The 12,857-nt window shown below is 42.3% G+C and overlaps 1 protein-coding gene across 1 annotated transcript; it reads right to left on the bottom strand.

The window, feature by feature from the left end:
• Positions 1 to 398: 398 nt before the first annotated feature.
• Positions 399 to 12,731, bottom strand: SKP2 (S-phase kinase associated protein 2). The gene is made up of 10 exons (XM_031051674.2): positions 12,637 to 12,731; positions 11,571 to 11,794; positions 9,959 to 10,070; positions 9,539 to 9,682; positions 8,836 to 8,970; positions 7,201 to 7,299; positions 5,548 to 5,675; positions 4,429 to 4,480; positions 3,632 to 3,739; positions 399 to 2,557 (listed from the first exon to the last, which is right to left on the bottom strand). The coding sequence occupies exons 1-10, from the start codon at positions 12,642 to 12,644 to the stop codon at positions 2,344 to 2,346; spliced, it is 1,224 nt and encodes a 407-aa protein (XP_030907534.1). The 5' UTR covers positions 12,645 to 12,731; the 3' UTR covers positions 399 to 2,343.
• Positions 12,732 to 12,857: the final 126 nt, after the last annotated feature.

Genomic DNA, 12,857 nt, shown 5'->3' with positions numbered 1-12,857 from the left:
GTAGCAACTTTTGGTGGGCATTGCATAGAGCTACGTGCATAACTTTTTTCACGTAGGGAAAGGGCAGTGGGGTACCTCACCCAGAGGGCTTCCGCTGCATGTTTGCTACAACTGCCATCATAATCCATAGCCCTGCAATAGAAATGTTTTGTCCTCTTTCAACAGCAAACCTCATACTCAAAATAACCAGCAAGGTTGGCACTGTTCCTTCTAGATAGTAGTATGACCTTTATCTCAGCTCTGTACAGGATTTTAAATCACAGACTATTAAATTCAAAATACACTCGTGATAATGCCCTGTCCTCTAAACCATGATTTTCCCTAAAAGTTTCCCTGTTTTTAACCCATGACAGAGTTGGTAGCAAGTTATGGAAGAATATTTCACTTTGTACAACGTATCAATTCTTCAGATCTTTATTAAAGGCAAAACAAGTTGCATGGAGTTACATGATACATAGGAAGAAGAATTTACACTAGTGCTGAGCTGCAGAGATTTACTTTTGAAGTAACTCATTTAAGGCGTAAACTTCAGGTCGCAAACTGTGAAGCAACACAATATCCAATATCCAACCTCCCATTGCTTCTCCAGGCCAGTTTTCACAAGGCATATTGCCCATTAACTCCTTTGTGAAGGGCACAAGCCCAGTAGTGAGTTAAGCAACAACATGGTCTAGTGTAAAGCTCATGGCAGGAGTGTTGGATCTTACATAATTTTAAGGTGCCTTCCAGATCTAACAATTCTGTGATTGTAATTGTCGTCAACAGTTAAAACTTTGTAAAAACCAAACCAGAGCAGATTAACAAGACAATGCTGTATTTGCTGTACTACAGAAAGTAAAGTTAAAATTCTAGTACTCGTACAGTCTTTCCACAGTAATTAATCTGTATGACCAGGCATTTACTCCTGAGCCCTTCTCTTCAGATTGAGATGGGAATACTATAAACAGCAACAACCCCACAGTAAAGCTGTAGGCTCACTTTGAATATCCATGAATAAATACTATCTGCTTGATTGCTGCATTCATGGAAGCAACAGCAGCATCTTCCTGTCCTACACAGGGTGCAAGTTTTACTCCAGAACTTTTCAACTAACCTGTACATTTGCTGGAACATTCCATGCTTATACACAAGGACCATCATAACACATACAGACAGAAGTACATGATCATATTTTTTAGTTTGTTTTTGGACAATTATTCATCTTTTCATAGAACTTCAAAAAAAACCCCAAAACCCAACACTAGCCAGTACTGATTAGTGTTACAGATACAAGAGAAGTGATACTGCAAACATAAGCTATTACAAAAAAAAATTTGAAGTCATGTTTCTTAATATCACCAAAGCATCTACCCCTTTCAGCACTCACTGCAGTCTGAGGTTTTGGTCCAAGATTATAATCATTTGAGACCTCCTCCTGCAAGATTCCTGACAGTTTAGGAGTTGCAGTTGAAAGATCTTTAAAGGATGTAGAAGAATATTTTTTAAGAGTTTTTATCAAGCTCGTCAAGTTTGGTCAAGGTCACAGAAGCTTCAATATTGCAGAACCTTGTATCAGAAAACAGCACCACACCATGAAAGACTTGATAACCAGTATCTACATTTACAGATGCTTGTTCTGAATGGGGTTTTCAAAGTGTATTTTGCTAACAAGAATATTAAAACAAGTATTATCTTTATGCTCTGCTCAAGAAAAACTTCATCAGCCCCTTTATACTACTTTTTCACTTCTGCATTATTTAGCTGCTTTTCTGTGAACATCCTTTCTGTCTTCAGGCTTCGTAAATTCAGACTCAGTACCCTGTCTCACAAACAGTGGGTAGTTTCTCATCTTACTACATATCTTGTTCAACTGAACATTTAAATGGGTTTAACGCCATAATTCACTTTGAGGTCCACAGACTCAGACAAAGGCAATTCTTTAATAAGCCTTATTAGAACATCTAGCACCCCTACAAGCCATTTCAAGAGCTGTAGAACTGGTAGAGTTAACCAGAAGCACCCTCAGAACACCTCAAAGCACCAAAAGCTGCATCAGAACATGCAACAGTCACTATAGGCTGGCACTGTTTTGATTACAATAGTTTTTTTTTCACAGTACTTTTGAAAAAAATATCCCCAGTTACAGAAGAAAAGAGTCCACAATCGCTCCCACATTATCAGATTTCTAAAGGCTTTAAGTAAAAAAATACTGTGAGAATATTTATGAAACTACATTAAGGCACAAGACCAAGTCAGAATGCATTTTACAATAATAATACTATCACTGAAAGTGCTCCAGCATTCTGTTCTTAAGGAGCTTCACTACACACAGTATGTTCATTGCATCCAGTGCATTGTACATGATCACAAGCCACTAGAATTACTCAGCACCAACTTGCATTTGATGCCCCAAATCTCATGGCTCCTTTTCTTACCAAAAGTTGGCCTTGCAATATTTGTAAAGTATGAACAATTGATCTCTATGTCAGGAAGAGATTCCTTGAGGACCTCTAGGGAGCCATCAGTCACGATTCCAAATACCTGAAGAGTCTTTAATGTTGGAATTCCACCAAGTTCCCTAGAAAAGAGGGAAAAAAACCCAAAACACAACCATAAAATTAACAACAAACCTGATTTTTTTTTCAGTTTGTACCCAAACTATATAACTGTATTTCTACAATTTTTTTTAGAATTATGGTAACTACTTAAGTTAAATTCCTTTTCCTACTTTTTAAAAGCACATATTTAATTGAAACTAGTTGTCTGCATGGGTAATTCCAGAAATGGGCTTAATAAATTGCTTCTTGCTGCTCTCTCTCTCTCTCTCACATAGAGTGAAAATGAACTGTTTCCTCCCTTTTGACTTCCCTGAAGTTTAGAACAAGTGTAAGGAATTGCCCCAGATGAAGTTTCACAATGTGGTTCTGAGGACACAAGCCTCTATGTACTATCAGTCTCCAATCTGTTACCATGTTTTGGTGAATAGCCAGCCCTGGCTTCTTGATTGCCAGTCATCATGTGAACTGTGTATCAATGAGCAAGTACTGCACAAAACTGAGAGATACACAAGCCATCACCATGACAGCACACACTCTACAGAAAAGGTTCTTCAGCTACCCATTTTGATAGTCCTGTTCCTCTCACAACCTTTTTCTTGGTGTTGATCATTTCCTTAGGATTGATACCCTTCCTAAAAGGATTAAGATAGATAGCTGCTATAATAATAAAAGGAAAAAAAAAAACAAATCCCAAAACCAAACCACCTCACAAGCAAGCAAATTTAAGCTGTGTTTCAGTTGCAGCCAACAACTGATACAGGCACAGAAAAGGCAAAGGAATGTAAACAGGTTGTCTAGTCTGCAAGGACTGTCAACAACTTTTCCAAAGAACTATACTCTCCTTGCTGTGCACCTGAAACCCTAATACTGACACCAATACTGGTCACTGGCAGGACTGGTACCTGTAGCTGTACCTCACAGTAATGAGTACCAGCAGTACAATGCCATTAAGGGAAGACATGATGCACACACTGAACAGCAAGTTCCGTGAGTACACATCACAGAAAGATTATTGCAGATGCACCTAAAATAAAGCAAGTTTAAATTAACTTATCCTCCGAGTAGTAAATCAAAGCCCTTTAGAGATTACTTACACTAAGTCAGCAGGGTTTATCTGATAACATCGGCTAAGACACAGATGTTGTAGCCAGCGGAGTTTTTGGAAGTACTGGAAACACTCAGGGTTTAACATCACGCTGTCACTGTACACAAGAGCACATGAAAGTTTAAGTATAAAGGAGCAGTAAATCTGCCATTTCAAAAATTCAGGCTAAGAAACTTAATGAATACAAACTTCCTTTTCTACCACTGAAGTATTTTTTTTTTGTTCAATATGAATAACTTGTATCTAGTGTGTGTGTTGTGTGGGAGTTATTCAATCTTCACTGAAGCAGAAGTTTCTCTGCAGGCGGATATTCTGCAGCAGAACTCATGCCATAAAAAGGCATAAAAACCACATACCAAGATTTCAATATATTTTAACTGACTAGGTCAAAGCCAAAATACACCCCACTCCCCCCCCCCCCCAGTTCTATGGCCAAGTAACAAATTTATATTAGAGCTGAACTAAACACTCTCTAGGATGCTAGACCCATAAACTGCATGCACCAAAATGCTTTCTTCCACTCTACCTATTGGCTACAATGACTTATTAGTTTACAAATCCTGTACATAACATTTACGCTGAGGTAAGAAAGAAATGTTCAAGTTACCTGCTCCAGATTAGACCATTCCATAAAACAAGTCTTTTGTAGGTTTAGCACAGAAAGTATTTACTGGTTGTGCAATCCTATACAATCATGCATTGTTGCTATATAATTGCAGCACTACAGTACAATTGACAATTCCTTAAACCATACGATTTAAGGACAAGCTGCAAAGGCCTTCTTACCTTAGATCTAAATGGACAAGTGAAGGACATCTTTCCACCAGTGTCTGAACATCTGAAAACAGGACACTCAGAGTCAGTCCATCTTTCACTAACAAGATGAACGTGCTTTATACAGCCTACTCACTTCCATAAATGTTCATTTATACCTTCTCTTACTGAAGCCCCACAGCTGAAACATAACTTTTTGTTAAAAAGATATGCACTTAAGACTTATAGCATCCAGTCGGCCTATCAAGATACCTTACAGGCATTTTTTTTAAATCCTCAGCAAAACTGACCCATTGAGTCCCAAGAAAATTCCTAAAAGCCATTTGTGTCAGCAACTTAGCAAGAGAATAATACAAATGATATTGCTCTAGAAATCTACTAAGACACAGTAATGGTGAGATGCCTGAAATTCTTGTACATAGAAAAAAATTCCTGCCTGTGTTTACCTACCTGCGTGTCAGCCAATGTCCTATTGCTACAGTTGCACATTGAGAAAGTTAATTTCTTTTTATCACCTAACCCACTTTACCTTCTACCTATACTTCTGTCCATTTTGTTGCACTCTCTCTGAAGATCTAGATTTCTCTGTATTTTATACAACCCTGCAAAAAAACCCTAACCCTAACCAAACTTTTTCCTCCTAGAACTTTTATCAAGTAAATAGTTAATATTGATTACTGAGATCATTTGCCTTCTAAATTAGGTGGCAGGCCTATCAGTAGTAACTGTGACTGCTCCATTTTGGAAGATGTCTTCAGCAGCCACAATAGCAGAATTCTTAAGACTCCAAGTACATTATCTGAAAAGCTGATTCATAGTGGAACATGGGATCCAGTGTATCCTAATTCCATGCCTTACTTCGGAAGTAAGGGCTACACCTTTCACTTGAAGATAAAATGAGCTTTCATCTGACTGTTTTTAAACTCAGAAGACACATCATCCCACCCCTCATGGCTAAGCCAGAGACATTAATAAGATTGTCTGACAGGCAGTACATCAAGCTATGCAGAGCACAAAGTCAGTGTTAGTGCGTGACTTTTCTGTATTCACAGAGGATGCCACCCAGAAGAAAACAAAGCCTCCTGCTTTATATTATAAAATGGTACAAAATTTTGCCATGCTGCTATTTACCTTCAATTTGTAGATTCTGTCTGTATCCACTTAAGTTTAATTGGGTTAATTTTGAAGTAAAATGGTTGACTGCTGCTTTCACATGGGCGCCTGTGAAGTCACACCAGGATAAGTTCAGCTCATCCAGCCTACACACAAATGAACAAAGAGTCATGTGGAAGAAGGACTGACACAACATCCAAGTTCTCATATTATCTATTAGAGTTGATATTTTTAAGGCAAAAAACTTGTAACACACTTACTACCAACTGCACTGTACCTGTGACTACAAATTTTACTATGATAATAATCAAGCACTGCAGCAAGTTGCCCAGCAAGACTGTGGAGTCTGTCTTTGGAGGTTTTCAAGATCCAGTTAGAGAAAGTCCTGGCCAGTGCTGGATTTAGACCCTGTTGTGGTCAAGGGGTTAAAATAACTTCCCAAGGCTAGTTCCAGCTGGAATGACTCAATATCTTAGGAAGAAAATGGTTCTATCCAGGGACCACCATGGGGAGACACTGTCTTTTCAACTTGCTTCTCAGTTTGCCACCTGAATCTGTTGCTACCGGATAGATGTTCACATTGACAGGTAAAAAGGCTATCCATTATTAGCATTGGTCAGATGTTAATCCTCATTAGCATAAAATACTTCACATTTTTATACAAGTATTAGTCACACTGTGACCTTAACTCTCTTTAAATGCTTGATTACTTATAGCCCATTTGGGGCTGGGACAAAGTGTTTGTTTTGTGTACAGGTGTTGTAGATTTAACCAGAGGACAAAGACACCATGGACAGCAGAAGCAGAGCATGTAGCTGCTGTCTCTATGTAAATGAAAACAAAACAAAACAACCAGTTAAATTGCCACTAGCATTCCTCAGATCAGGTTTGCCATCTGCTATCCACTGTGCACTGTATGAACTGCCATTCTCTAAAGAGCTCATGATCCAAGCAATAGAAAGCATTATCTACCCATGAGAGGCAGGTAACTATTAAGGCTTTGTCTGCCCACTCACTAGGGCTTTGATTAAAAATGTGCTTTTGCAAAAGCAAACATGAAGTAGATTGTCCAGCATCTCACAGGAAGTCAGCAGAACGATCAGGGGACAAATCCCAGACAGACTGGGGCTTAGCTCAGTGATTTCCTGCCAGCAGATGGTTTAATCACTGGCACCGTCAATCTGAGCACAGGGCTTCATAAAGTGAAAGGTTACTGAAGGATCAGGAATGGAAAAGCACGATGTTTTCTGCCATTCACACTGCACTCTGATTGGAAAGGGAGCTCTGAGACTCCACTTTTCAAGCTTCAAAACACACTTTCACTTTGTGAGGATTATGTACTGCTTTTGTCAAGAAAATCGAATTTACATGATATCAAAAGAACATAAATGGGGTTTACCCACCAAGTAGACTTCCTTTGAGGACAATTAAAGAAATTAATGAAAAACTGTTGAAGTACTTTTTTGCTATTAAAGAATAAATTGCTTGATGGAAAGAAGCTATGTGATTATTCAGCTAATAATCAACTGCTAGGCATTTAGGAAGCTCATAAAAAAAAGAAAAAGATCTTAAAGATAAGTACAATTGGGATGCATATGGAAAGAATTAAAAAGAATCCTTTTTCTCAGGAAGAGCAATAAACAGGAACAGCAAAAACTATTTTTGTCTTACTTAGAACAGCTGCTCAACATCAGCTCCAGGGGTTCTACAGCAAACCCTGAACAACCAGAGAGATTTAGTCGCACCAAACTGGGATTCTGAGCAATATTTCTGTAGGGAAGAAAAAATGTGACAGAATTTTAATATTGGAACACTGCTTGCATTGTTAGGAAGTGTGATTATTTTTAAGGGCTAAAATCCCAGGCACAGAATTATTCATTAAATATGAAGCACTGCATCTTTAGTAACCTGAGCAATCCAAGAGTCACCAAAGATCTAAACTCCAGCTGCTGCATCACAGCACAACTTTGAGAGGGATACTTGCCTATTTACCTTACATTCCTGACAGGTCTGCATATTTATAATTGCTAAGTTTAAAAGGAAAGAGTTTCTTTTCACCTTCTCTTATTGTATAAGATTAAACACACACCACAGCTTATTACAGATGACTATACCTCTACAAAAGACAAAGCAATCATCCCATTCCTGAAGCCACTCCTCTGGCAAAATGAAGATTACTGGAGAACAAAAACACATGTCCAAACAGCATCCCCCCTGAATGCATTTGCCTGCAAGGTTACAGCAGATATGCAATTGGCAAAACCTGGAAAATCCCTTACATCCAGTATCTAGATTTCACAGAATCATGGGATGGTTTGGGTTATAAAGGACCTTTAGATCATCTAGCTCCAACCCCCTGCCATGGTCAGAGTCACCTCACACTACACCATATCACCCAAGGCTTAGTCCAGTCTGGCCTTGAACACTACCAGGGATAAGGTAATAAAATTCCAACCCTAATTAGTACCCATTTTCCGGCACTTTTTATCTGGTATCAAAACGCCAAATTATATTGGTTTATCTGTGCTCTGGGAATTTATTTGTTCTGTTGGGTTTTGTATGTTTGTGGGTTTTTTGCATGTTTGGTTGGTTTGTTTTGTGAGTTTGCTTTTTGTTTTCTTCTCTGGAGCAAGAAAGGCATCAGAAAGCTCAGGAGTAGAAAACTGGACACCCAGAGTCTGTGCCATTCGAGCAATGGTCCCTGGCACCTCCACAATCACCTCCTGTGATTGAACAGGAGGTTTATTGCATGCCCATTAGTGACATTCCAGTTTAACCAAGTGACAGTTCATCTCCTTGACACTGTTATTTTTCAGACACTCACAAGTGAAGTTCAATGAAAAAGTGAGAACCAGTGCAGAATTACAACAAGTGCCTGGTGGGATTGCTGCTGAGACCCCTTAAACCAGAAAAGAATCTGCATGCCGAACACAAAGTTCTCCTGGGAGCACAGAGATGGGGAAATGATAGTAGCTCTGCTGTACAGCTTGGGTCTGGGAACAGCCAAAGGACACAAACCCTAGAGAGACAAGCAGGCTTCTCCTGCTTTGGGGAATGAAAAAGAAACCCAACACCAAGAAACACTCTTCCAGAGGGGTATTGGCTCCTCACCTCATCTCTTGGACAATAGAGAGGAACAAGACAGCTCATCTAGCCTGTCAGCTAGATCTGTCAGATATCTAAATATGACAATTTAAAAAGGTTCCCACAATGAACAACTCCCAACTGCATTCTTTTGCTAGCCTGCACAAAATGATAGCACTGAAAGGGAGGTATTTACTGAATATTCCCAAACTTATCACTCACTTGATGATGTCATCAGAAAGCACTAGGCCCTCCAAGCTGAGGTTCTGCAACTTTTCACACAGACTAAGAATACTCTGGAGACTTTCAACAGACATTGTACAGTTCGACAAATCCATACATTGAAGTTTGAGAGGTCTAAAAAAAGAAAAAGGAGAAAGGCAGGTTACAAAAATTGCATTAAAACCTGCTCCACAAATCCCCCAGACTGTAAATATATCCCCTACAATAAAGCTGTGCAAAGCCTGCAGAAAATAATACTTTTGTATTCAGCTGCACACTGAACATACTAATAAGCTCACTGAGCCTACTCTTAAGCTACCACCCAAAACTGCAGTCCTCTTAACTTCAACACATTTACAGAATTCATCGTAACACCTGCAAGTCTATCCTGCTGGAGTTAAATAATTTTTTGAGTATTCCACATAAAAATCCTAACAATTCTTGGTTCTACAAGATACAAACTACATTGAACAATGGTTGCTTGGTACTTTCAAACAAATCACAGTAACTCAGTTTTAAACAACTGACAGGTGAATGCAGATCCCGTTACTTCAACACATGTCTAACTACTGATCAGCTCTTTCACACTCCAGAGACAGCACAAATGCTATTACTGGTGGAGAGCTTAAAACCAAAAACACAGAGAAATTGTGAATATTAGAGACCATGTTTAAGGATCCAGAACATGCAGAAAAAGCCTTACTGGCTTGTTTTGAACAATGGGCTCCCAATAGAAGATCGTGGGCAGCGGAATACAGTAACACCTGCAGGCAGCAACTGTCCAACCACTCCTGGCGGCAAAATTTTATCAGCCAGATCGAGAGTCTGCCAGAGAGATTCATCAAACCTAAAGCACAGAATATTACTTGTTAGTGAGGTAGAAAGGGTCAGAACGATGAGTACAACTACTGAAAGTTTTCAGTGTCACAAAAGACTGAGAAAGCTATTTAACACAATTTACTAATGTTGAAATATGCAAGCCATCTTTTGATTATACATACATATAACCCATATATAGCATAAACTGAATTATATATGAACAAACAAGGTAGGAATCAGATTCTTTAACAGTCTTTGGAAGCAAAGATTTTCTTAGTACTACAAGATGAGAAGTAATACTTACGAAAGACAATGCCACCTCTTGCAAACAATGGAAACTCTTAACAAGTCACTTAGGGGCAAATATGCAAAGATGGTCAAAAGCAATTCATCTGGAAGTGTATCCCAAGAAACACCTTTAGGTAAAGAGCAAAGGTGTTCTAGTTAAAATTCATGCATACAGACTGTTAGAAAGCACCCCTGCATCTCTAAGCCATTAGACATCAGCCTGCTACTTATTCCCCTTTCATATCTTTGTTGTAGAAAGATATCTGCATAGGCATGACTGGCAAATGCAGTTTTCCATAACATCAACATAGTATACATACTAAAGGTATGGAAGGACAAATTCCATGGAAAAAAAAATTACAATAATCTTTGCTCATATACTCATTTTGGAAACAAGAGCATCTCAGTTACTTCCTATGTATTCTAAGGCTTGTATGGTCCTTCTTCCCCGCATTCTCTTCTGAAATGCCCATCCTTCCTATGCATGTTAAGCTCCCAGAAGGGAGCCCAAAGCAAGCTATGCTTTTGGGTGGTACCTGGGAAAAAGCAGGTACTGCAAATTGCTCCTTAAATTATGCACACTAACAACCACCCCCCGAATTATCTGAAAAGATTTGGTGCAATCTCAACTTCTCATGAGTAGATACAGAGCTTCAGAAGGTGTTGCCATTCACATTCTGATTCGTAGGTTCAAGAACAGCTGCCCATGAACCAGAATCTGTCTTGTGTAAAAGCAGGGTCATCTGACAGCATTCTGTCATGGTTTAAGCCCAGTCAGTAACTCAGAACCACACAGATGCTTGCTCATACATCCCCCTCTTTTCTCCCCCTCTGGGTGGGGTAGGGAGAAGAACTGAAAGAATGTAAACCCCACAGGTTGAGGTAAGCATAGTCCAGTAACTAAAATATAAATCTACTACTACTAATAGCGATAGGGAGATAACAAGAAGAGAGAATATAAAACTAAAAGGAGGAAAAAACCCAACAATAAACACAAGTGATGCACAACACAATTGCTTAGCATCTGCAGACTGATGTCCAGCCTGACCCAAGCAGCAATCTGGGCCTTCCAGGTAACTCCCCTCAGTTTACACACTGGACACAATGTGCTGTAGTATGGAATACCCCTTTGGCCAGTTTGGGTCAGGTGTCCTCTCTCAGCTTCTTGTGCCCCCCTTACTGGCAGAGTACAAGAGATTGGTCCTTGATCAGGGTAAGTGCTACTGAGCAAAGACTAAACCTTCAGTGTGTTATCAGCATTGTTCTCAGACAAAAGCTCAAACACAGCACTGCGCCAGATACTAAGAAAAACAACGGTTACAGCTAAACCAAGGACAAGGTGCATATCATGGTCTACCTAGGTCTGGAGAGAGCTGTAATTTCCTTTTGCATTCTGCAGTTGGTGCAGACTGAAAATCTTTCAATATCAGAGAAAGGAGCTCAGTATGCTATAACCCTTTTTAGTGCCCCAGGTCTTCAGGTTACAGCCCTGCTCTTTCTCTGCCAGTCCCTTTCCTACACCTTTTGCTGTATCTTCCCTGTGCTCTCTGGCAGGGTCTTTTGCATTGCTTACAGCTCAGCTCCAAAAGGAGGCTGAGGTATGCCCTGGCATACCAGGGTAATGGTACCTGAATCACGGAGCATCCGAGCCCGGCGGGCAATGACAAAGTCCCTCTCCTTCATCTTCTGCCGTTTGTGAGAACCGGGCGATGCCTCTGGTGTATCTTGTAGAGTATTTTCATCGTCCAGCTTTTCCTTCTTAAGGAAAGACGTTATCGTGCCAGAGAGAAGCTCCGAGGTCCTGCTGGTGGACACGTTGCTGCTGGAAGATGGGATCTCCTGGAGGCGTCTTCTACAGAGACAGCAAAACCCACAGGCTCAGAAGGCACTGCGTATGCACAAAACCATTTCATGGTCACACTGAACTAACATCCCCATTAAGAGTGCTGGGTCCGCTGAGCCCTGCGCTCACCAGGCACACTCACGCCAACCCCCCAGGGATCAACCAAACCCCGTTCCCGGGTCGGGTCCGCCGGCGAGCAGGGGGCTGGTGAAAGAACACGGCAGAGGAGATGCGGTACAGCCCGGCCCCCCCTTGCCCACTTCTCCCACAGACCGTGCTGCGGAAACCCAGCGCAGCCGGGGCCCCTCGAGGAAGGGCCGGGACGAAGGGACCGCGGAGGAGGAGCGGGGGATACTCCGCTCTGCTCCATCCCGCCAGCGCTGCAAAGACAACGAGAGCGCCGCCGCCCCCGCGGGCTGCACGGAGGCGGGAGCAGCGGGAGGGGGGCATTCCAGGAGACCCGCAACCACGGCCCCACGAACGGCTCACACCCGGGCACCGCAGGACACACGCATTAGTTCCCGCCGAGACCGCTCGGGAGGAACGCGATGCTCCGCGACCCTCGAACGCTCCCTAAGCCGGGCTCCCCCGAAGCCGGGCTCCCCCGAACGCTCCCGAAGCCGGGCTCCCCCGAACGCTCCCGAAGCCGGGCTCCCCCGAAACCGGGCTCCCCCGAAGCCGGGCTCCCCCGAACGCTCCCGAAGCCGGGCTCCCCCGAAACCGGGCTCCCTCGAAGCCGGGCTCCCCCGAACGCTCGCACCCCGTGCACAGTGAGCAGAGCGCGGCCCGCCCCACCGCAGCCGCCCCACCGCAGCCCCCCCCCCGCCCGAAGCCTCATGCACCCGGAGCACCTGAACATGTTGGCGGGATCCGACGGCCAGACGCAGGCACCTGACTCTACAGCGCGCGGCTCCCCCGCGCCCTTATAACCACGCGCGCGCTCTCGGGTGGGCGGGGCTCCCGGGGCCGACCGGAAGCCGGTGGCCGTCCGCCACAAAGGCTGCTGGGAGTTGTAGTTCACGCTCCGTCAGCCTCACCCCTCCCACACACACCCCGCCACCGCGAACGGGCC

The sequence above is a fragment of the Melopsittacus undulatus genome, chromosome Z, assembly GCF_012275295.1.
Source record: "Melopsittacus undulatus isolate bMelUnd1 chromosome Z, bMelUnd1.mat.Z, whole genome shotgun sequence".
In the NCBI taxonomy this organism is placed as follows: domain Eukaryota; kingdom Metazoa; phylum Chordata; class Aves; order Psittaciformes; family Psittaculidae; genus Melopsittacus; species Melopsittacus undulatus.
Note: the sequence above shows the minus strand (reverse complement) of the source record. Positions and strands in the feature narration are given on the sequence as shown.

Coding starts and splice junctions, on each gene's coding strand:
- SKP2 (XM_031051674.2), bottom strand. Junction 9,683..9,958: donor AAGAGGTGGCATTGTCTTTC/GTAAGTATTACT, acceptor TCTGTGCTTTAG/GTTTGATGAATCTCTCTGGC. Junction 3,740..4,428: donor CTTGTCCATTTAGATCTAAG/GTAAGAAGGCCT, acceptor TCTTGTGTACAG/TGACAGCGTGATGTTAAACC.